Here is a 24,218-nt window from a genome sequence, read left to right as displayed (position 1 = left end):
CTCTCTTCAATACATATCTCTCCACTTAAAGAGACACAGAGAGGGGGTTCTTAAAGTTGTATACAGTTGTATACATGAGACAATTTATTAACTTTTATATATTTATTAAAGAATTTAACATGCAATAAACTTAAGTGGATAAGCATATCACAATATCAAATATTACTGAGATGTAACACATATTCTTATTTCTAACTTTTGGATTGAATCCAAAAGTTTAACCTTGCTGATATTACAGCAAAATTATCTTAGAATATCCATCAAAATTTAAAGTAAACTTTTATCTTAAATCCACCGAGTAAGGCATGCAATGAGAAGTGTTGTTTGAGGACACAAAGCCCTTAAACTTCTCTTTCAAAAGCTCTCATTTTTATACTATTTCTGAAGTGTCATCTGACTTCCAGTAGTTATGTGACCTTCCTGTGTTCCTTTTAAAATCCACATTTTAATTACCATTTCCGCTTAATTTTTTACTGGAAACCTCCTGTTTTGTGTGAAGTTGTAAGCCTTTATCCGGCCAAAATGTTTATAATTGTGTTTATGTAACCTCTTATTCCTGTAAGTCCATTTTCTATAATTGCCTTTTTTATGGTACCTTAAAGCAACCTCCGGAGCTGATTTGTCTGCATCAACAACCCCATAAACTAACTAAGTTTATTGCTACCTCTTACTGATATTACACAGGATAGTTCAATGTCTGTGCTTATCTTCCAATTCTGACAACAGAAATTCTATTCTAACATGGACTTTGAAATATTTAACTCTACCTTCTTAAAGGGGAATGTCAGTTCTGAAAACTGACCATCCATTCAATCTTTAACTCTAAAAGGTATAATATATTAATCATAGCTAAATGCTACCTAATTAAGCCTATTATACCTATATTCCATCACAGGCATATGTCTTGAACCTCTGCCCTCACTGACTCAGAGATGAGAGTGCTACCCACTGAGACACAGCTAACATCAAAGGCTCAGAGTCAGAGGGATGAAGTGCACGAGAGGGAATATAAGGTTGCAGATGGTTAGAGGAATATGAAAATGCATATGAGCATTGGGAGATGGAGCACCAAGCAATAACAACAAGGAGGTGGAGTGATGTGTGAGAGGGACAGGCACAAATGGCTGAGTATTGAACAAGTGATAGTTGATGAAGGTAGTAAAAGGTTTCTTTATTTGTGCAATACTTGTAAGACCATGCAAACAAAGATGAATCATTAGGGCGCTTAGTAAACTGGCACATGTAGCAAAACATCAACGAGAGACAACACAGCCACATCACACAGAAGCAGGGAACTAACAATATTCATTGAAGCATTCTTCAGACTATGGCTCTGCTTAGCCTGGTCTCAGACCTGGATCCACTGTTGCTCATCTCCTCATGTAATGCTTTCAGTGCCATCTGGATCCTCTTCTTGACATGATGGATAGGCCCATGGCCAGTGAATAGGTAGAGGATAGGGTTGATGCAGCTGTTGGCAAAGGCCAAGCTGGTGACTAACGGGAGCCAAGTTTTAAAGTATTTATCAGATGTAGCGTGTCTAATGTTCAACAGGTGGAAGGGTATCCAACAAATGAAGAACGCCGATATAATCATGATGATTATTTTGCAAGGTTTGTTTGACCTTTTCCTCCACCTGCGTCTCACCTTGACAGTGATGATGCTGTAGCAGACAGATATTGTAATAAAAGGGATAAGGAAAGCCAGAACAAACCTCACCACTATTAAGGTACTGAGGCGGTATGTATCCTCCCCGTAGAAACAGTATGTGTTCCCTGTGAGCATATCTTCTAAAGTTTCACGGATCAGGAAAAATGGAATACTGGCTGCTGCAGCTAACACCCATACAACCACCGAAACCACACCAGCAGAACGAACGGTGCGATGGTTCTGGGACCAAACAGGCAGCATGACGGAGATACACCTGTCCAGGCTGATCACAGCCAGTATGAAAACACTAGTATACATGTTCAAGTTGTTGATGAAGCTGAGGAATTTGCACATGAAGTTACCAAATGGCCAATGGGTCTTCAGGGCCACCTGAACAATGGAAAAGGGCAACATGGCTGTAAACAGGAAGTCAGCCAATGATAGGTTAAAGATCCAAATTATGCTGACTGTCTTCTTTCGTTCACTTCTTACAATCCAAATGACCAGCGCGTTTCCCAAGATTCCTAGCAGGCAGATGATGCAGTAAACCAGAAGAGGGACCATTGACACCTCCTCATCATCCAACATAGTAAAATAGTAGTAAGATGTGGTGTTAGACAGATCATCATAATTGTACATCGGAGCAGATGACATCTTTAACAACCTATAATGTCCTCCTGTAAAACAAACCAATACATCATCATTAAGTTCACATTAATAAACCAAATGATGGAGCAAATACAAGGGTATGGATGGAAAAATCACTAGCAGTAGCAACACAGGTTAATAAGGCCTTAAAAAAAACAAGCACTGGGGCTAATTTCTACATGGGTAGACTTGAAAAGCAGGGAAGTTATGTTAAACTTGTATGGAATCTTGATTAGATAATACTTAAAAGTATTGTTCACTGTTCTGGTCTCTATTATCAAAAGGATATAGGGGCAGTAGAGAAGGTCCAATAAAGATTCACAAGGATCATACCTGAAGTGTGGGGTTATACCTATCAAGAGAGATTGAAAAGACTAGGGCTTTTTTCTCTAGAAAAGAGAAGGCTGAGGGATGACCTAATAGAAATCTTTAGGATTATGAAAGGGTTTGATTGGGTAGATGCAGGGAAAATGCTTCCACTTGTGGGGGGAGAGCAAAACCAGGGGCCATAAATATAAGATAGTCACTAATAAATCCAGTCAGGAATTCGAGAGAAACTTCTTTACCCAGAGAGTGGTGAGAATGTGGAACTCGCTACCACAGGGAGTGGTTGAGGTGAATAGTATCGATACATTTAAGAGGGAACTGGATAAACACATGAGGGAGAAAGGATTAGAAGGATATGCTGATAGGGTGAGATTAGGTAGAATGGGAGATCGTTCATCCGGACCATTATCAACAGCATGATCAGTTGGGCTGAATGGCCTAGTTTTGTACTGTAAGTATTATGAAGTCTTACAATTGCCTGTGAGACCCAGACACACAGCAGCATCATGCAAATGCAAGTTCTTTCTTTGATGTTGTACTGAATGCAAGATGTTCCATTTCTGAGGCAATGTCATCTCACATTTTGAGCATCAAGTTGCCCGCAAAAAGGTTAACAGCACCTTAAACTTGTGAAAACCTCGCTGAGACAGGACGAGTGCGTAGACAATGGAACGGAAGCCACAACCAGCAAAATACAAAAAGGCTGATGTTTCAATGCGCTCGAGCTGACCACCAGAATCTACGACAAGCTGCTCAGAGACATGTACGCCGAGAAAGTAACGTACAGCAAAATGTTCAGGAAACTAGCATACTGACAGTTCCAGGCAGAAGACCTTCTAGCCCTCTTCTCACAAAAACAAAATACTTCAGGAAATCTGAAATAAAAACAGAAAATACTGGAAATACTCAGCAGGTCAGGCAGCATCTGTGGAGAGAGAAGCAGAGTTAACCTTTCTGGTTGATGACATTTTGTCAGAACAGGAAAATGTTGGAAATGTAACAGGGTTTAAGCAAGTACAGAGGCAGGGATAGCAGAGGTGGGGGAATGGAAGAACAAAAGGTAAGGTCTGTGATCGGGTGAAAGGCAGAAGGGAGATGGTAATGGGACAAGTAAAGAAACAAAAGATGGGCCAAACAAAAGGAGGTGTGCATGGAAACAGGCAAATCATTACCAACAGCTGCTGTCCAAAAAAATGGGAGTAATAGTTCTGATTATAAACTAACTATAGTTGTGTTATCTTTGTTTCTAGGTATCTTCTTCCAAGTGTCAGTTGTGGTGTGTTCAAGTCCCACTCCAGAAACTTGAGCACATAATCCAGGCTGACACTCCCAGTGTGGTACTGAGGGAGTGCTGCACTGTCAGAGGTGTCATCTTTTGGATGGAATTTTAAACCAAGGTTCTGCCTGCCCTCTCAGGTGGATGGAATGGATCCTACAACACTATCTACCAGAAGAGCAGGGATTCTCCCTGGTGTCCCAGCCAATATATATCCCTGAAATGTTAACTCTGTTTCTCTCTCCACGGATCCTACCCGACCTTCCGAGTATTTCAAATATTTTCTGATTTTATTAAAGAGATATTCGGGCAGGTGACCAAAAGCTTGGTCAAAGAGGTAGGTTTCAAGGAGCATCTGAAAGAAGGAGAGAGAGGCAGAAAGGTTTAGGGAGGGAATTCCAGAGCTTAGGGCCCAGGCAGCTGAAGGCACGGCCGCCAATGGTGGAGAGATTAATATCGGGGATGTTCAAAGGTGAGAATTGAAGAAGCACAGAGATTTTGGAGGGTTTTAGGGCTAGATGAAGTTACAGAAGTAGGGAGGGGCAAGGCCATGGAGAGATTTGAACATGACGGTGAGGATTTTAAACCAGAGTTGTTGCTAGACCTGGAGCCAATGTACGTCAGTGAGCACGGGGGCAAAGGGTGAGCTGGACATGGTACAAATTAAGATTCGGAATCAGAGGTTTGGATGAGCTCGAGTTTACGGAGGTCAGCCAGGACAGCGATGGATGAGGCTTTTGATCTTTTCTTCCTCATCTCGCTTGGTCCCGTCACCTCTCTCCTGCCCCCTTCTTTTTCTCCCCCCCCCTCCCCCCTCCCAATAATGAGGTGAAACTGGATTTCTGCTTCAGTTGTATCTGTACAACCACTCAGGGGCCTCAGAGAAAATATTCCATTCTTGCACATGCTTACTGTTGTATTTCTGCACATCAGCATTATTACCGAATTATTCTGATTCAAACTCTTACTTTCAAAGTTTATTTTCCTGCTCATTCTCAAATTCAAAGTGTGGGATGTCAGTAACGGGGAGTGGAATATTTTGTACCCAGTGTCAACATCAAGTGCTCCCAAATCAGTGGTAACATAAGTTGGATGAAGAGTTAGTCAATCCCGTCATTGGGAAAGACTTGGCTTAGTCTTTGTGTCTAGTGATATCATAAATGTTCTTAAAATTTACAGTCAACAAACAGCAACTGCAGAATCAGTTACCCAACGTACCTTAACCCAACCTCCCACTTACAACCTTCACACCCTGGAGACTGTACCATTCCTAAGTTGGCAAATTGCCTGTCAGCAAACTGCAAGCCTTGTCCTTTTGGGTGAGATGCTAAACTGAAGCCTTGTCTGCTCTCCCTCTCTCTCTCTCTCTCTCAAGTGGACGTAACTGACCCACAGCACTATTCAAAAGGGGATCTCCCTGTATTCCAGCCAACATTTATCCCTCAACCAACCCCATCAAACAACAGATTATCTGGTCAAATATCTCATCCATGTTTTTTAGCAGCTTGCTGCATACAGATTGGCTGCCGTGTTTGCCTAATTTATAGTAACGCTGCTTCAGAATAATGAACTGGCTGTGATAAACGCTTTGGGACATCCTGCGATTATAAAAGACACTAATGCAAGTTATTGTTTCCAGTAGCACTCAGTTTCTTTAAGATCTGTAAATAATTTCTGTCATGACAAAACATCCACCAAGACAAGCAGCTGTGGTGCGGAGAGTAACACGGCCTCAGAATAAAGACAGACTCCACTCGCACAAGATTGAGTCACTCATACGCACTGACAGTCCATCACAAATAGAGAAAGGGCCATAACTTCAAGACGCAGACTGCATGCCCCTGCTACACTGCACTTGAAGCAAACGTTTAAAGAAAGGTATGAAATGAGAGTCATATTCGATAGTGGTAGAAAATGTGAGTAAAACTGTGTAAAATGTTTAGCCTGGGAAAAGCAAAACACAACAAATGAATCACCCTTTTGTGCAGATTCCCACACATCTCTAACCACCAACTAACGGTTGCTTGAGTTTAATGTAGTTTTACTTCCTCACACTTATCTTAAGATTTCAGCTACTTGTGAGACTGTCTGTGTATTGCACCGATAAGGCAAAGGTTATTAGCAATCATTCTGAAGCAGATGCTCAGTTTAACTTTTAAGTACAACCAGATCACTCTCAGGGAACAGTGTGAACTGCCTTAAAGGTAGATTGAGAGGTTTGATTTTATAAATGTTATTTTAAGTTCACCTTGTAGAAAGAGTAATTGTGCTCACACACTGATTATCAAATTCTTCACCTGTATGGAATAGAATGGAAAAACTCCTTAAATTTCATGTCCTCATTCGCAGTAGGATTAAGCCTATTTTTTACAATTCAAGTCATTTTAATATGTTAAGCATGCTATGATATGCATCTGTAGTGTCCTAACTAACAATATCAGCAACCATTACAGCCTCAAATGTTTGAGTCCTTGTGTGTATGCACATCCATGTGTGTGTGTGTGTGAGTTTGTGTGTGAGTACATCTGTATATGTACAGGGAGATGAGAAGATTTTTTTTTTTTACAGAGCTACTATGATCTGGAATGTGCTGACTGAAAGGGCGGCGAAGCTGATTCAGTAGTTTAAAACGAGAATTGGATAACTACTATATCATGGGATCTTGAACACTCGCTCAGTACTGACCCTCTGACAGTGCAGCACTCCCTCAGTACTGACCCTCTGACAGTGCAGCACTCCCTCAGTACTGACCCTCTGACAGTGCAGCACTCCCTCAGTACTGACCCTCTGACCGTGCAGCACTCCCTCAGTACTGACCCTCTGACAGTTCAGCGCTTCCTCTGTACTGACTCTCTGACGGTACAGCGCTCCCTCTGTACTGACCCTCTGACAGTGCAGCACTCCCTCTGTACTGACCCTCTGACAGTGCAGCACTCCCTCAGTACTGACCCTCTGACCGTGCAGCACTCCCTCAGTACTTACCCTCTGACCGTGCAGCACTCCCTCAGTACTGACCCTCTGACGGTTCAGCGCTCCCTCTGTACTGACCCTCTGACAGTGCAGCACTCCCTCTGTACTGACCCTCTGACAGTGCAGCACTCCCTCTGTACTGACCCTCTGACAGTGCAGCGCTCCCTCAGTGCTACACTGGAGCATCAACTCAGGATGTTGTTCTCAAGACTCTAGAGTGGGGGCTTGAATGACAACCTTCTGACTCAGAGGCAACTGAGCCCTGATCTGTCTTACCCATGTGCACGACCGCATGTTGAATATAATGACGTGTTTCCAATAATGAGTTGAAAATGACATCCTCACATTGACTGTTCACTCAGCGGCAATCTTTGCCAACTACACTTTCATCCACAAATCCTGCTTAAAGTTGCTGGTTACCATCCTGCTGCTGTTGCCAAAACCACAATCTGGCAGAAGGTTGGGAGCTCGAGATATCGATCATTTCTTTCAGTTTCACTAACCTTATTTGTTTCCAGTTCTGCTGAAAAACTTGCTTATCTTTCAGTTTTGGTTCTGAAAAAGGGTTGTACTCAGAACATTATTTCTTGCCTTTTCTTCCCCATTGTGTCTGTCCCGCTTTGCAGAGCTGGTAACAACTCACAAGCTACTGAGAGTCTTGGAGAAAATGCTGGAGTATTTTTTCTGAAACCCCCTGAGTTGTTTGTACAGATACAGCTGAAGCAGCAATCCGTTTTCACTTGATTATTGGACTGGGGAAAAGGAAATGGAATGGGGCAGGAGGAAGGAGAGTGAGTTGAGGGAGAAGAGGGAGATGAGGAGTATGAAAACAACTGACTATTCCAATGCTGTCTGCCCAGCCTCTCATCTTCCACCTTCTGTAAATTTCAGCTCAGCCAAAACTCTGTTGCCAGGAGCCTAACTCGCACCAAGTTCCGTTCACTCATCACCGCCAGCTTTGACGTACGTTGGTTCTTGGTCCAGCCACCCCTTAATTTTAAAATTCTCACCCTCATGTTCAATCCCACCTTGCCCTCCCTGCTCTCTACCTCTTCCAGCCCTTCAACCCTCCAAGATCTCTGCGCTTCTCCAATTCAGGACTCTTGTGCTTCCCCAATTTCCATCACCCACCCATTGGCCGTCATGTCTTCAACTGTCTGGGCCCAAACCTTTCGAATTCCCTCCCTAAATCTTTCCATCTCTCTCTCCTCCATTGAGATGCTCCTTAAAACCTACATCTCTGATCAAGCTTTTGGTATCTGTCCTAATATCTCCTTATGTGGCTTAGTGTCAAATCTTGTCTGATTTCACTCCTGTGAAGCACCTTGGGATGTTTTTATCACATTAAAGGTACCAGATAAATGCAAGTTGTTGTTGTTGTTGATTGTAAGTGAGCTAAAGCACACATTTTCCAGTTAGTGACCATTGCGCATTCTCAGACAGAAGTGAAGAAACACATTATCTGTTGGCCATTTACAGTGTCCCAGTAAGCAGGACATGTCCATTTATTTTGCAGTTCTGGGAGTTGACATGCAGGATAAGACTAGAACAGAGAATTAAAGACAAAAGTCTCGGCAAGAAAACTCCCTGGACAAAACCATCGACCTTAAAAAAAATACAGCAATTGAATTGTCCAAAAATACCATATAACAGGCAAGTAAATTTAATATCTGTCACTAAATAATGGACTGATCACATCAGATTGTCCCTGCCCGAGGGAGGAAGCTTTGAATTTGAATTCTTACTGCAAAGAACAGAATTGTCTCGTCTGAAATCAGTTTTGCGGATCATTTAAAATTGTTATTAAGATCTGAAGAATCCTTGAGTAAGTGTTCGGGCTCTCCCTCCAAATGGAGTATTACATTTTCAATTAGAATTTAAATGTCTCATACTGGGTGTCATTTGAATAATTCTAAAATAATATATCGGAACTGCATAATAATTAATATTGCAGTAGCCAGGCTACAGAACTGTTGGAAACAGAAGATAAATACTATTAGGAAGGATTTATCATTAAGGATGTTCTATACAGGCTCATTTCTCACAAGAAGGATTCCCCCTTTCCCTCTCTCTCTCCCTTTCTCTTTCTCTCCTCACAGAGGCTGAACGCCCAATTCGCTGTCCTGTTCTGCTCTAAGCTGAGCTTCATATCTCTTTTCCATTCCATCATCAAAACCATCTAATTCTACCTGCGTAACATTGTCAAACTCTACCGCGATCTCACTCCCACTGCTGCTGAAACCCTCAGAACCCTCATCCACACTCCTGGCTCCACTTCTCCAAAGCTCTTCTGGCTGTCCTCACCACACCCAAACCCCGACTCCCAATCTCCATCACCAACGCCATATCCCGTACACAGTCTCACTCACCCCAGTCATCTCTGGCTCACCTCCACCTCCCAGAATGGATCATCTTTTACAACTCTCTCTGTGTCCTCTCCTTGCCTAGTTCTCTGCCACCCACTCACAGCCTTTCACTTTCCTTGGGTTCTGAGTGCCAGTGGCAGGGCCATCCTCTCCTCTCCCACCCGCCGCTCTCCTCTCCTCTCCCACCCGCCGCTCTCCTCCCCTCCCCTCCCCTCCCTCTCCTCTCCTCCCCACCTCTCCTCTCCCCTCCTCTTCCCTCTCCACTGTGCTATCCCAGGTAGAACTGTCAGCCCTCCCTCACCAATTGCTGACAAATTCCAACAAATCTCAGCCAGGATTTGAACCATTGAAATACAGAATTTCAGACAATGACTTAAAATGCAGAAATTCTTTCTTCTTCACATAGATGAATAAAAGACAAAACTCAGACTTACAGAGTCAAATGGTGAAAATAGCAGATTGTGAGCCGAAGGATCTATTATGTAAAGGTTCAAGCCCCCGGAGAAGGAAACAACTCATTCACTCGGTCTGCAAAATATATTTCTAGCAGCTAAACCTCTGAACCACAGGTGACAGGAAACCATTAATGTGGGTTTTTTTGGTCTTTTTTATTCGTTCATACGATGTGAGCGTCACTGGCACTTGTTGCCCATCCCTAATTGACCTTGAGAAGGTGGTAGTCAGCTTCCTTTTTAAACCTCAGAGACAGATGGGACCTGTACAAGAAGGACGGGTTGCATCTAAACTGGAGGGGCACTAATATCCTGGCTGCAAGTTTGCTAGCGTCACTCGGGAGGGTTTAAACTAGTGTGGCAGGGAGGTGGGAACCAGAGCAGTAGGACAGCTAGTGAAATAAATGAGGAGGACATAGTAAATAAGGCCTGTAGGACTAAGAGGAAGAGCAGGCAGGGAGATGTTGCTGAGCACAGCAGGACTGGTGGTCTGAAGTGTATTTGTTTCAATGCGAGAAGTATAACGGGTAAGGCACATGAACTTAGAGCTTGGATTAGTACTTGGAACTATGATGGTGTTGCTATTACAGAGACTTGGTTGAGGGAAGGGCAGGATTGGCAGCTAAATGTTCCAGGCTTTAGAAGCTTCAGGCGGGATAGAGGGGGATGTAAAAGGGGTGGGGGAGTTGCATTACTGGTTAAGGAGAATATCACAGCTGTACTGCGGGAGGACACCTCGGAGGGGTCATGCAGCGAGGCAATATGGTTGGAGCTCAGGAATAGGAAGGGTGCAGTCACGATGTTGGGGGTTTACTACAGGCCTCCCAACAGCCAGCGGGAGGTAGAGGAGCAGATATGTGGACAGATTTTGGAAAGATGTAAAGGTAACAGGGTTGTGGTGGTGGGTGATTTTAACTTCCCCGATATTGACTGGGTATCACTTAGTGCTAGGGGCTTGGATGGGGCAGAATTTGTGAGGAGCATCCAGGAGGGCTTCTTGAAACAGTATGTAGATAGTCCAACTAGGGAATGAGCCCGGCCAGGTGGTCGAAGTTTCAGTGGGGGAGCATTTCGGGAGCAGTGACCATAATTCCATAAGTTTTAAGGTACTTGTGGATAAGGATAAGAGTAGTCCTCGGGTGAAGGTGCTAAATTGGGGGAAGGCTAATTATAACAAAATTAGGCAGGAACTGAAGAATTTTGATTGGGGGCGGCTGTTTGAAGGTAAATAAACATCTGACATGTGGGAGTCTTTCAAACGTCAGCTGATTAGAATCCAGGACCAGCATGTTCCTGTGAGGAAGAAAGACAAGTTTGGCAAGTTTCGGGAAGGTTGGATAACACGGGATATTGTGAGCCTAGTCAAAAAGAAAAAGGAAGCATTTGTAAGGACTGTAAGGCTAGGAACAGATGAAGCACTTGAAGAATATAAAGACAGTAGGAAGGAACTTAAGCAAGGAGTTAGGAGGTCTAAAAGGGGTCATGAAAAGTCATTGGCAAACAGGATTAGGAAAATCCCAAGGCTTTTTATACATATATAAAGAGCAAGAGGGTAACCAGGGATCTACCCTAGAATACTGAGGGAGGCAAGGGAAGAAATTGCTGGGGCCTTGACAGAAATCTTTGCATCCTCATTGGCGACAGGTGAGGTCCCAGAGGACTGGAGAATAGCCAATGTTGTGCCTTTGTTTAAGAAGGGTGGTAAGGATAATCCAGGAAATTATAGGCTGGTGAGCCTTACATCAGTGGCAGGGAAACTATTAGAGAGGATTATTCGGGACAGGATTTACTCCCATTTGGAAACAAACAAACTTATTAGCGAGAGACAGCATGGTTTTGTGAAGGGGAGGTCGTGTCTTACTAATTTGATTGAGTTTTTTGAGGAAGTGACAAAGATGATTGATAAAGGAAGGGCAGTGGATGTTATCTATATGGACTTTAGTAAAGCCTTTGACAAGGTCCCGCATGGCAGACTGGTACAAAAGGTGAAGTCACACGGGATCAGAGGTGAGCTGGCAAGATGGATACAGAACTGGCTCGGTCACAGAAGACAGAGGGTAGCAGTGGATGGGTGTTTTTCTGAATGGAGGGATGTGACTAGTGGTGTTCCGCAGGGATCAGTGCTGGGACCTTTGCTGTTTGTAGTATATATAAATGATCTGGAGGAAAATTTGGCTGGTCTGATTAGTAAGTTTGCGGACGACACAAAGGTTGGTGGAGTTGCGGATAATGATGAGGATTGTCAGAGGATACAGCAGGATATAGATCGGTTGGAGACTTGGGCGGAGAAATGGCAGATGGAGTTTAATTCGGACAAATGTGAGGTAATGCATTTTGGAAGGTCTAATGCAGGTGGGAGGTATACATAAATGCAGAACCCTTCGGAGTATTGACAGGCAGAGAGATCTGGGCGTACAGGTCCACAGGTCACTGAAAGTGGCAACGCAGGTGGATAAGGTAGTCAAGAAGGCATACGGCATGCTTGCCTTCATCGGTCAGGGCATAGAGTATAAAAATTGGCAAGTCATGTTGCAGCTGTACAGAACCTTAGTTAGGCCACACTTAGAATATTGCGTGCAATTCTGGTCGCCACACTACCAGAAGGACGTGGAGGCTTTGGAGAGGGTACAGAGGAGGTTTACCAGGATGTTGCCTGGTCTGGAGGGCATTAGCTATGAGGAGAGGTTGGATAAACTCGGATTGTTTTCACTGGAACGACGGAGGTGGAGGGGCGACATGATAGAGGTTTACAAAGTTATGAGCGGCATGGACAGAGTGGATAGTCAGAAGCTTTTTCCCAGGGTGTAAGAGTCAGTTACTAGGGGACATAGGTTTAAGGTGCGAGGGACAAAGTTTAGAGGGGATGTGCGAGGCAAGTTTTTTACACAGAGGGTGGTGAGTGCCTGGAACCTGCTGCCAGGGGAGGTGGTGGAAGCAGATACGATAGCGACGTTTAAGAGACATCTTGACAAATACATGAATAGGAAGGGAATAGAGGGATATGGGCCCCGGAAGTGCAGAAGGTGTTAGTTTAGGCAGGCATCAAGATCAGCGCAGGCTTGGAGGACCGAATGGCCTGTTCCTGTGCTGTACTGTTCTTTGTTCTCTGTAGTCCTTGGGGAGTAGGTTCACCCACAGTGCTGTTAGGGAGGGAGATCCCCGGGATTTTGACCCAGTGACAGTGAAGGAACGGTGCAATTTGTAGATGGTACACACTGCTGCCATTGTGTGTCAGTGGTGGAGGGAGTGAATGTTTGTGGATGGGGTGCCAATCAAGCGGGCTGCTTTCTTCTGGATGTTGTCGTGCTTCCTGAATGTTGTTGGAGCTGCACCAATCCAGGCAAGTGGAGAGTATTCCATCACACTCCTGACTTGTGCCTTATAGATGGTGGACAGGCTTTGGGGAGACAGGAGATGAGTTACCCGCCACAGAATTCCCAGCCTGTTCTTGTAGCCACATTATTTATATGGCTGGTTCAGTTAAATTTCTGGTCATTGGTAACCCTCAGGATGTTGATATTGGGCGATTCACCAATGGTAATGCCATTGAACGTCATGGTTAGATTCTCTCTTGTTGGAGATGGTCATTGTCTGGCACTTATGTGGCATGAATGTTACTTGCCACTTGTCAGCCTAAGCCTGGATATTGTCCAGGTCTTGCTGCATTTCTACACGGACTGCTTCAGTACCTGCGGAGTTGCGAATGGTGCTGAATATTGTGCAATCGTCAGCGAACATCCCCACTTCTGACCTTATGATGAAGGGAAGGTCATTGACGAAGCAGCTGAAGATGGTTGGACCTAGGGTACTGCCCTGAGGAACTCCTGTAGTGATGTCCTGGGATGATTGATCTCCAACAACCACAACCATCATCCTTTTGTGTTAGGGATGACTCCAACCATTGGAGAGTCTTCCCATTGACTTTAATTTTGCTAGAGCTCCTTGATGCCACACTCAGTCAAATGCAGCCTTGATATCAAAAGCAATCACTCTCATCTCAACTGTAGAATTCAGCTCTTTTGTCTATGTTTGGACACAAACATGGCCTTGGAACATTTTACTACATTAAAGGGATAATAGAAATGCAATCTGTTATTGGAATTGGCTTTGCAACTCTGCAGTCTGTAAATCAACTGAAACCAACAGATTTATCAAGTCAGCAGCACCTTTTAATGTTATCTAAGGTAAAGCAAGTTCTGCTCCAAATGCAAAGCAGCCAGGGGAATTTGGTATGCGGCTTGGTAACTGCTGTGCTGAACCCTACTCAAGCAACATTATTATAGGATTTACAGCTAGGAAACAGGCCAGTCAGTCTACGCCAGCCTTTATTAGATTATCAAAGGAGCAGGAATTCGTGATAGTGCACAAGCCCTCACTAAACTATCGATCTATGGACAAGGGGGCAGAATGTTTTACTACACCTATGTTTATTGACTGGTCTGTGTGAGCACAGCTAGGGTTATGTTTTTATATAAAAAAATTACTAGAATCTCTTCCTCAATGGGTCGGTAGTTTATTCAGTCAGTAACTGAGCCTGAGGTGTAAAGGGAAACAAAAACTAGTTTTCAACCATCGTGCTAATTTTTCCAGTTTCATTATTCACCTTACCCATGGCATGTCAGGCCCCAATTCTTTTGAAGGTGAAAACTACTTCAAAAAATTATTGTCAAACCACCCTCATTGGGAGCCAGACATCCTCTACAATTGTGTGTGTCATTCATACATAATGTTGCAAGTGGAAGAGCAACTGCCTCCAACTTTATAAGATGTGCTTTGAATTAATTTTTAAATGTGATTGAGGGCAACTATCCTGAACTGTTAAATCAATTCTGCCATTAAAGTTTTAAAGCAACTTTGATCATTTCACTGTACTGCCATTGCACTTATAGTTTGAATATCAGCTGAATCTGGAGTCAGGAGCCTATCTGAACTGAAGCCAACTGAGACCACTGTGATGGAAACCACACCTGCCAAAATGAGACATATTAATTTCATCAAATGGAACATTATTTTTGAACTGTTACTGGACTTGAAATAACTTGTTTAAAAAGACCACAACAGTGGCTGAAAACACGGCTGCACATTTGCATTCTAAAAGACAGTTGCCTGAAGAAGACAATGGGACTGCTCCCTGATTCAGTTAGCCAGATGGACTTTTGTCAATAGTGATGATCAAGAGACATTGAACGTGTAAGAGTCTGCATTCCACCACCACCACCACACCCCCCCCCCCCCCCCCCCCCACCACCGCCCCGATCCCCCACCACTGAGAGTGTCTAGTAAGTTGGAGGGAATCCACAAACCTCGCAGGAGCGACTGTTCCAAATAAGATGCTAGTCACATGACTAACCTGCTGGGCAACCTGGGGTTGTTTGAATTGTGCCTCACAGAAAGGGATAGTTTGGGAACAGACTGCAATTTGAAGACAAAAGAGAAGGAAGGTCTCTCCCTATCTCTCTCTCTCTCACACAAAGTTCCAGGGACCCACGGAAGTAACTTAAGCCCCAAGACAGAAGACCAGCGAAACACTGGGCCCCAATGAAAACTGCAAGACTTAACTTCAATCAAAAACTTTACGTCCAACTGAAAACCAATAACTGAACTTCAGCTATTACTTCAAACCTTTCCCCTCTTTCTCCTCCTCTGTCTCTATTTGCGTGTGTGTTTATTGTGTATACATGCTAGCGTGGTCGCGCCATGTATTTTTATTAGTTGTAACTGAATTAGAGTTTAAGGTTAATACACTTACACCTTTCTTGTTTAAATCTGAGAAAAACCTGTTTGGTTATTTCTTTGCCATTACAATTAGAGAGCAGTGAGCAAGGACTCACTGAGAGTGAAACTAAAACACAGTGTTTTAAAAATTAAACCCTGTTATGGCCAAACTAGGAAGAGGCTGAGAGGGGGTGCCCCAGACCCCTTTCTCACCTGGTCATAACACCGCCTTGAAGAAGGAATCACAATCTGTTTTGGAGCCAGTTCAGGCCTCAAAGTCCAATTCACATTTCATCATTTTTAGCTTTGCTGCTGGGCTGAAATTGTTTCGCAATAACATTGTGCTTGAGTTTTAAATTGGCATGAGGTGGTAAAGGGAGGAAGAGAAAGCAAAGTAACAAGCGCCATCAAGACAACCACAACCCATTTTTAAACCACTTGACAAGGTGGATGTTATCATAATCTTACATCAAATGTTGAATGAGATAAAATGAGAGTGCCCAAGAGGTGCCAGCTCACATCCCACAAAAACCACAGACCATCAAACCAGAAATTCTATATTGATAGCCAATACTTAGAAGGTTATATTAAGAAAAAGTTAACTCCTGATATTTTGTCATTAGGTTGTTTAGAAACTAAAATGGAATTGGACTTGATTTTTAAAAAACAGTGATGGGAGATATTGGGGTGCAGAATTTGCACTGCCTGAAAGGGCGGTGGAAGCAGATTCAATAGTAACTTGCAAAAGGGAATTGGATAAATACTTGAAAAGGAAACATTTACAGGACCATGGGGAAATAGCAAGGGGTGGGACAGATTGGATATTTCTTTCACGAACCAGCACAGGCACGATAGTCCAAATCACAGTTGGAATAATACAGCATGAGACCATTCAGCCCATCATGTCTGTGCCGGTTCCTTGAAAGCGCTATCCAATTAGTTCCACTCCCCCTGCTCTTTCCCCATCATCTTGCAAAATCTTCTCTTTCGATATTTATCCAATTCCCTTTCAAAGGTTACTATTGAATCTGTTTCCACCGCATTCCAGATCACAACAACTCTCAGAGTAAAATTTCTCATCTCCGGTACTTTCCTCTCATTCTTTGCTGTAAGATTCTCCAGTATTCTGGACATGCACCATGTTGATGTGGCAACCCTGGAGAAGGCGTGTAAATGGCCATTTCTGTTGCGGTCACAGTGGGAGATTGGAAGGACACCAGGAGAAATTACTGGTCAAGGACTCGATCAGCTGGGAACTCTCCCACAAATTAAGACTTCTCATCAGACACTGAGTGCCCTCCCTATAGTCATCTAGAAACAAACAGCATTCAAATGAGAACTACAGTGGTGTTACAGTGAAACTCAAAATCACAGAATCATTACTGTGCAGAAGACGGCAATTCGGCCCATCGTGCCTGCAACTCTGAAAGAGCAATTCCCTCAGTTCCATTCCCGTCTTCTCCCTGTAACCCTGCACATTCTTCCTTTTCATATAACTGTCTAATTCCCTTTTGAATGCTTCAATTGAACCTGCCTCCGCCACGTTCTCAGGCAGTGCATTCCAGACCTTAACCACTCGCTGCGTGAAAAAAGTTTTTCCTCAGGTTACTCTAAATCTGCGCCCTCTCGTTCTCGATCCTTTCACAAGTGGAAACAGTTTCTCTCTATCTACTCTGTCCAGACCCCTCATGATTTTGAATACCTCTATCAAATCACCTCTCAGCCTTCTCTTCTCCAAGGAAAACAGCCCTAACTTCTCCAATCTATCTTCATACCTGAGGTTCCTCATCCCTGGAACCATTCTCGTGAATCTTTTCTGTACTCTCTCCAGTGCCCCCACGTCTTTTCCTAACGTGTGGCGCCCAGAACTGGACACAATACTCCAGCTGAGGCCGAACTAGTGTCTTATACAAGTTCAACATAACCTCCTTGCTCTTGTACTCTATGCCCCTATTAATAAAGCCCAGGATACTGTTTGCTTTATTAACTGCTCGCTCAACCTGTCCTGCCACCTTCAATGACTTATGCACATATTCACCTAGGTCCCTTTGCTCCTGCACCCCCTTTAGAATTGTACCCTTTATTTTATATTGTCTAAACATGTTCTTCCTACCAAAATGAATCACTTCACATTTCTCTGCATTGAACTTCATCTGCCACCTGTCTGCCCATTCCACCAACATGTCTATGTCCTTTTACAATTCCACACTATTCCCCCTCACAGTTCACAATGCTTCCAGGTTTTCTATCATCTGCAAACTTTGAAATTGTGCCCTGTACACCAAGGTCTAGGCCATTTATATATATCAGGAAAAGCAAGGGACCCAACACTGAACCCTGGGGAACTCCACTACAAACCTTCCTCCAGCCCAAAAAACACCCATTAACCACTACTCTTCGTTTCCTGTCACTCAGACAATTTCATATCCATGTTGCTACCGTCCCTTTTATTCCACGAGCTATAACCTTGCTCACAAGTTTGTTGTGTGGCACTGTATCAAATGCCTTTAGAAAGTCCATGTACACCACATCAACAGCATTGCCCTCATCAACCCTCTGTTACCTCCTCAAAAAAGTCCAGAAAGGTAGTTAAACATGATTTTCCCTTAGGAAATCCATGCTGGCTTTCCTTAATTAACATGCATTTGTCCATGTAACTATTAATTCTGTCCTGAATTATTTTTTCTAGAAGCTTCACCACCACCAAAGTTAAACTGACTGATATGTAGTTGCTGGGCTTATCTTTATACCCTTTTTTGAACAAGGATGCAACATTTGCATTTCTCCAGTCCTCTGGCACCAACCCCAAGTCTAAGGAAAACTGAAAAATTATGGCCAGTGCCTCTGCAATTTCCACCCTCACTTCCCTTAGTATCCTTGGAAGCATCTCATCTGATCCTGGTGTCTTATCCAGTTTAAGTACAGACAGCCTATCTAATACATCCTCTTTATCAATTTTAAACCCTTCGAGAGAATTGTACTCAACCACAATCTGTAACCTCATGGCCTGGCATATCCCCTACTCTACCATTACCGTCAAGCCAGGAGACCAACCCTGGTTCAATGAAGAGTGCAGGAGGGAATGCCAGGAGCAGCACCAGGCATACCTCAAAATGAGGTGCCAACCTGGTGAAGCTACAACACAGGACTATCTGCGTGCCAAAATGCGTAAGCAGCATGCGATAGACAAAGCTAAGCGATCCCATAACCAACGGATCAGATCTAAGCTCTGCAGTCCTGCCACATCCAGCCGTGAATAGTGGTGGACAATTAAACAACTAAATGGAGGAGGTGGCTCCACAAATATCCCCATCCTCAATGATGGAGGAGCCCAGCACATCAGTGCGAAAGATAAGGCTGAAGCATTTGCAACAATCTTCAGCCAGAAGTGCCGAGTTGATGATCCATCTTGGCCTCCTACTGAAGTCCCCAGCATCACAGATGCCAGACTTCAGCCAATTTGATTCACTCCACGTGATATCAAGGAACAACTGAAGGCACTGGATACTGCAAAAGCTATGGGCCCTGACAATATTCCGGCAATAGTACTGAAGACTTGTGCTCCAGAACTTGCCGCGCCCCTAGCCAAGCTGTTCCAGTACAGCTACAACACTGACATCTACCCTGCAATGTGGAAAATTGCCCAGGTATGTCCTGTACACGAAAAGCAGGACAAGTCCAACCCGGCCAATTACCGCCCCATTGGCCTACTCTCAATCATCAGTAAAGTGATGGAAGGTGTCATCAACAGTGCCATCAAGCAGCACTTGCTTTGCAATAACCTGCTCAGTGAAGCTCAGTTTGGGTTCTGCCAGGGCCACTCAAATCCTGACCTCATTAGAGCCTTGGTTCAAACATGGACAAAAGAGCTGAACTCAAGAGGTGAGGTGAGAGTGACTGCCCTTGACATCAAGGTAGCATTTGACCGAGTATGGCATCAAGGAGCCCGAGCAAAACTGAGGTCAATGGGAATCAGGGGCAAAACCCTCTGCTGGCTAGAGTCATACCTAGCACAAAGGAAGATGGTTGTGGTTGTTGGAGGTCAATCATCTGAGCTCCAGGACATCACTGCAGGAGTTCCTCAGGGTAGTGTCCTAGGCCCAACCATCTTCAGCTGCTTCATCAATGACCTTCCTTCAATCATAAGGTCAGAAGTGGGGATGTTCACTGATGATTGCACAATGTTCAGCACCATTCGCGACTCCGCAGATACTGAAGCAGTCTGTGTAGAAATGCAGCAAGACCTGGACAATATCCAGGCTTGGGCTGATAAGTGGCAAGTAACATTCACGCCACACAAGTGCCAGGCAATGACCATCTTCAACAAGAGAGAATCTAACCATCTCCCTGTGACATACAATGGCATTACCATCGCTGAATCCACCACTATCAACATCCTGGGGGTTACCATTAACCAGAAACTGAACTGGAGTAGCCACATCAATACCGTGGCTACAAGAGCAGGTCAGAGGCTAGGAATCTTGAGGCAAGTAACTCACCCCCTGACTCCCCAAAGCCTGTCCACCATCTACAAGGCACAAGTCAGGAGTGTGATGGAATACTCTCCACTTGCCTGGATGGGTGCAGCTCCAACAACATTCAAGAAGCTCGACACCATCCAGGACAAAGCAGCCCGCTTGATTGGCACCCCATCTACAAACATTCTCTCCCTCCAGCACAGTGGCAGCAGTGTGTACCATCTACAAGATGCACTGCAGCAACGTACCAAGGCTCCTTAGACAGCACCTTCCAAACCCGCAAACTCTGCCAACAAGGACAAGGGCAGCAAATACATGGGAACACCACCACCTGCAAGTTGCCATCCAAGTCACACACCATCCTGACCTGGAACTATATCGCCATTCCTTCACTGTCGCTGTGTCAAAATCCTAGAACTCCCTTCCTAACAGCACTGTGGGTGTACCTACCCCACATGGACTGCAGCGGTTCAAGAAGGCAGCTCACCACCACCTTCTCAAGGGCAATTAGGGTTGGGCAATTAATGCTGGCCTGGCCAGTGACGCCCACATCCCATAAATGAATTTAAAAAAAGTGCCTGACTTACCTCCTCTTTCAACATTGCCTTGGTTGCATCTTCTTCCTTGGTAATGACAGATACAAAGTATTCATTTAATACATCAGCTATGCCCTACGCCTCCATGTGTAAATCCCCTTTCTGGTCCCTAATCGGCCCCGCTCCTCCTTTTACCACCCTCTTATTACTTATATGCCTATAGAAATCTTTGGGATTTCCTTTAATGGTAGCTGCCAGTCTCTTATCATGCTCTCTCTTTGCTTCTCTTTTTTGGCTTTTTCACTTCCCCTCTGGTCCTTCTATATTCAGCCTGGTTCTCAATAATATTTTCTCCCTGGCATCTGTCATAAGCATAATTTTTCATCTTTATCTTAATCTCTACCTCTTTGGTCATCCAGGGATTTGTTTTCCCTACTTTTCCCCTTTGCGGGAACATACCTTGACCCTGCCCAAACTATCTCTTCTTTGAAGGTAGCCCATTGTTAATCTACTGGTTTTCCTGCCAACTTTTGACTCCAATTTATTCACCCCAGTTCCATTCTTACCCCATTGAAGTTGGCCTTCCCCCAGTTAATTATTCTTACCCTGGATTGCTCTTTGTCCTTTTCCATAGTCAGCCTAAACCTTATGATACAATGATCACTATCCCCTAAATGTTCTCCTGCTGATACTTGATCCACTTGGCCCACCTCATTCCCAAGAACCAGGTCTAGCAGTGCCTCCTTTCTCATTGGACTAGCAACATACTGTTATAGAAAATTTTCCTGAACACACTCTAGGAACTCTAGGAACTCTTGCCCCTCACTGCCCTTTACACTACTATTATCCCAGTCTATGTTTGGATAATTAAAGTCCCCCATTATAACTACTCTATAATTTTTGCACCTCTCTGTAATTTCCTTGCAAATTTGTTCCTCCACATCCTTCCCACTTGCTGGTGGCCTATAGTCAACACTGAGCAATGTAACTGCACCTTTTTGTTCCTTAGCTCTAGCCAAATTGATTCTTTCCATGACCTCTCTGGGCCTTCCTTTTTCTCCAGCACTGCAATGCTCTCCTTAATCAATACCACCACCCCTCCCCCTTTGTTCCCTTTCCTATCTTTCCTGAACAACTTGTATCCAGGAATATTTAACACCCAGTCCTGCGCTTGTTATAGCCACAACATCACATTTCTACATGGCAATCTGTGCCGATACCTCACCAGTCTTATTAACCATACTCCGTGCATTCACACACATGCACATTAACCCTGATTTAGACGTCATTACTTTCTCCCTTACTCTGACCCCACCTAATAACTAACAATTCCCTACTCTAGTGCTATCTATTGCCCCCAGTATTCTGTGCACCTTGGTATTTCTCTCCGATATTTGCTCCTGGTTTCCACACCCCAGACAAGTTACCAGTTTTGTTTCCCTCCAATCTGAGCTCCCTCTCAGATTCCCATCCCCCTGCCAATCTAGTTTAAACCCTCCCCAAAAGCACTAGCAAATCTCCCTGTGAGGAGATTAGTCCCAGTCCTGCTAAGATGCAACCCGTCCACCTTGTACAGGTCCCACCTGCTCCAGAACCGGTCCCAATGCCTCAGAAATCTGATGCCCTCCCTCCTACACCAATTCTCCAGCCACATGTTCAATCAATCAATCCTTCTATTCATATGCTCACTGACATGTGGGACTGGGAGTAATCCTGAGATTACTGCTTTTGAGGTCCCGCTTTTCAATCACCTTCCCAGCTCCCTAAAATCTGCTTTCAGGACCTCATCCCCCTTCCTCCCTATGTCATTGGTGCCAACGTGGACCACGACCTCTGGCTGTTCACCCTCCCCCAGAAGAATATCCTGTAGCCATTCCGTGACATCCTTGACCCTGGCACCAAGGAGGCAACACACCATCCTGGAGTCCTGTCTATGGCTGCAGAAATGCCTGTCAGTTCCCCTAACAAATCCCCTATCACTACTGCTCTTCTACTCTTCTTCCTCCCCTTCTATGCAGCTGAGCCACCTCTGGTGCCACAAACTTGGCTCTGACTGCACTCCTCTGAGGAACAATCACCCTCACCAGTAATCAAAATGGAAAACCGATTAGCAAGCGAGATCATCTCAGGGGACTCTTGCGCTACCTTCCTGGTTCTCTTACACTGCTAGGCAGTCACCCATTCCCCAACTGCCTGCATGCTCCTAACCTGTGGTGTGACCACCTCCCTAAACATGCTATCCACGTAGTTCTTTGCCTTGCGAATGCACAACAGTGACTCCAGCCACCACTCGAGTTCCGAAACCTGGAGCTCAAGCTGTGCAACCAGTGACACTTCCTGCAGATGTCTTTGTCTAGGACGCATGGTGCATCCATGACTTCCCACATGCCACAGATTGTATACTCCGCTCAGCTGAGCTGCCCTGCCATACCTTAACTTTACAGGCTATTTATTATAAGTAGAATAGCTTACCAGGTACTCACCAAACATCTCCTTCCAATGCACCAAAGCAAGAACCAAATACTGGAGGGTGATAGAAGTAGACAAAAGGAGCATCTCCTTCCCCCCTTCACTGAACTCCCTCACCAAACTTGTATCGTAACAGGAACTGTTTCTTTTCTGCATTTAAAAACTTCTCCATTTGTTTCCTCTGGCGGAGGGGAGCCCAGAACAGGGAGGGCATAAATTAGAACCAGGCCATTCAGAGACAGCAAAGTATCAGTACTGCTTTAAGAACAAGCAGGCCTCAGGAGTTACCGATAAGGTGCATTCTCATTGCCTTGGATACAGCCACTCGGACTGAGCATCGAAAGATACATTTGTTACAATTTAATTTTGAACTGGCTTATAGTGCAGACAGCTGTTCTAACAGAGTACAGACAGACAGCTGTGCATTAGCACCTGAAAGAAGAGCTCTCAGCCCATTTCAATGGAAGGAAGAGAATTTAGTCTACTTATTTATTATGTCAAAATTCAAAAAAAGTCAAGCCCAAACAGCGATCTCTGATAATTTAAAGTGAAGGAAGGGAAGTTAGATTGCGACAATCTTTTATCCCTCAAAAATTCTAAAACCAAATTGATTCATTTTAAAAGTGATTGCAAGTCGTTAATTGTTGAAATTCATCGCTGGAGAAGGAAAGCATCACTTACTGCTGGAATTAGACTACGGACTGTTCTACTGTTGAAGAACCTTTTTTCCCCATCGGACGGCTGTGAGGACGTCAACCAACATCGGACTGTAAATTTGAAAGGACTCTATTTTTTTCTATTTTAAATGTTATTTATGTCTTCATATTGTTTAAGAATTTCGTTTTTAATTAAAGAGTTAATTTGTTTGGTTAGCCTCATTTTGGGGGGGGGGGGGTGGGGGAGGGATAATAGTTGGTACAATTTGGCTGGGTCTTTAATTTGGAAAGTTTAAAAATATGTTTGGCAATCTGTTGAGGGACAGGATTGAATTAACAGTGCGTTTCTCCCACCACAATCAAAAATCAGAATCGTATATTTTGACTGGGGGCTTTGACTGGAGTGGTTGGTCGTAACACTGGGTAGAAAGGGAAATATTCAGATTCTGATCACTATCCCTGCATGAATTGAATAGAATTAACTGAATTCTGCCTGAACAATGAAACTGCTTTGCTGAATTGTGCCATTATATATAAATGATTGGATTTTGGTGCTCATTTGTAGAGTTTAAACGTACTGATGAGGGGCTGCATAACTACTGCAGTTCCTAATGCTACTAATTCACTTTCCATATACCAACTAAAATTGTGATATGGTTTATCGAGTTACATCGA

General features: G+C 44.1%; 1 protein-coding gene across 6 annotated transcripts; it reads right to left on the bottom strand.

Annotated features, from left to right (window-relative positions):
* Window positions 1-1,154: 1,154 nt before the first annotated feature.
* LOC137382958 (chemerin-like receptor 1) lies at window positions 1,155-22,943 on the bottom strand. 6 transcript variants are annotated; one of them, XM_068055535.1, is made up of 2 exons: window positions 22,902-22,943; window positions 1,155-2,327 (listed from the first exon to the last, which is right to left on the bottom strand). In XM_068055535.1, exons 1-2 carry the CDS (start codon window positions 22,906-22,908, stop codon window positions 1,321-1,323), a joined length of 1,014 nt encoding a protein of 337 aa, XP_067911636.1. In that variant the 5' UTR covers window positions 22,909-22,943; the 3' UTR covers window positions 1,155-1,320. The 6 variants fall into 6 exon arrangements, with proteins under 6 accessions (XP_067911636.1, XP_067911638.1, XP_067911639.1 ...); XM_068055537.1 differs by lacking the exon at window positions 22,902-22,943 and adding an exon at window positions 9,672-9,756; XM_068055538.1 differs by lacking the exon at window positions 22,902-22,943 and adding an exon at window positions 7,375-7,450.
* Between the last annotated feature and the right edge of the window lie 1,275 nt (window positions 22,944-24,218).

The sequence above is a fragment of the Heterodontus francisci genome, chromosome 23, assembly GCF_036365525.1.
Source record: "Heterodontus francisci isolate sHetFra1 chromosome 23, sHetFra1.hap1, whole genome shotgun sequence".
In the NCBI taxonomy this organism is placed as follows: Eukaryota; Metazoa; Chordata; class Chondrichthyes; order Heterodontiformes; family Heterodontidae; genus Heterodontus; species Heterodontus francisci.
This window is presented reverse-complemented; position numbering and strand designations above follow the sequence as displayed.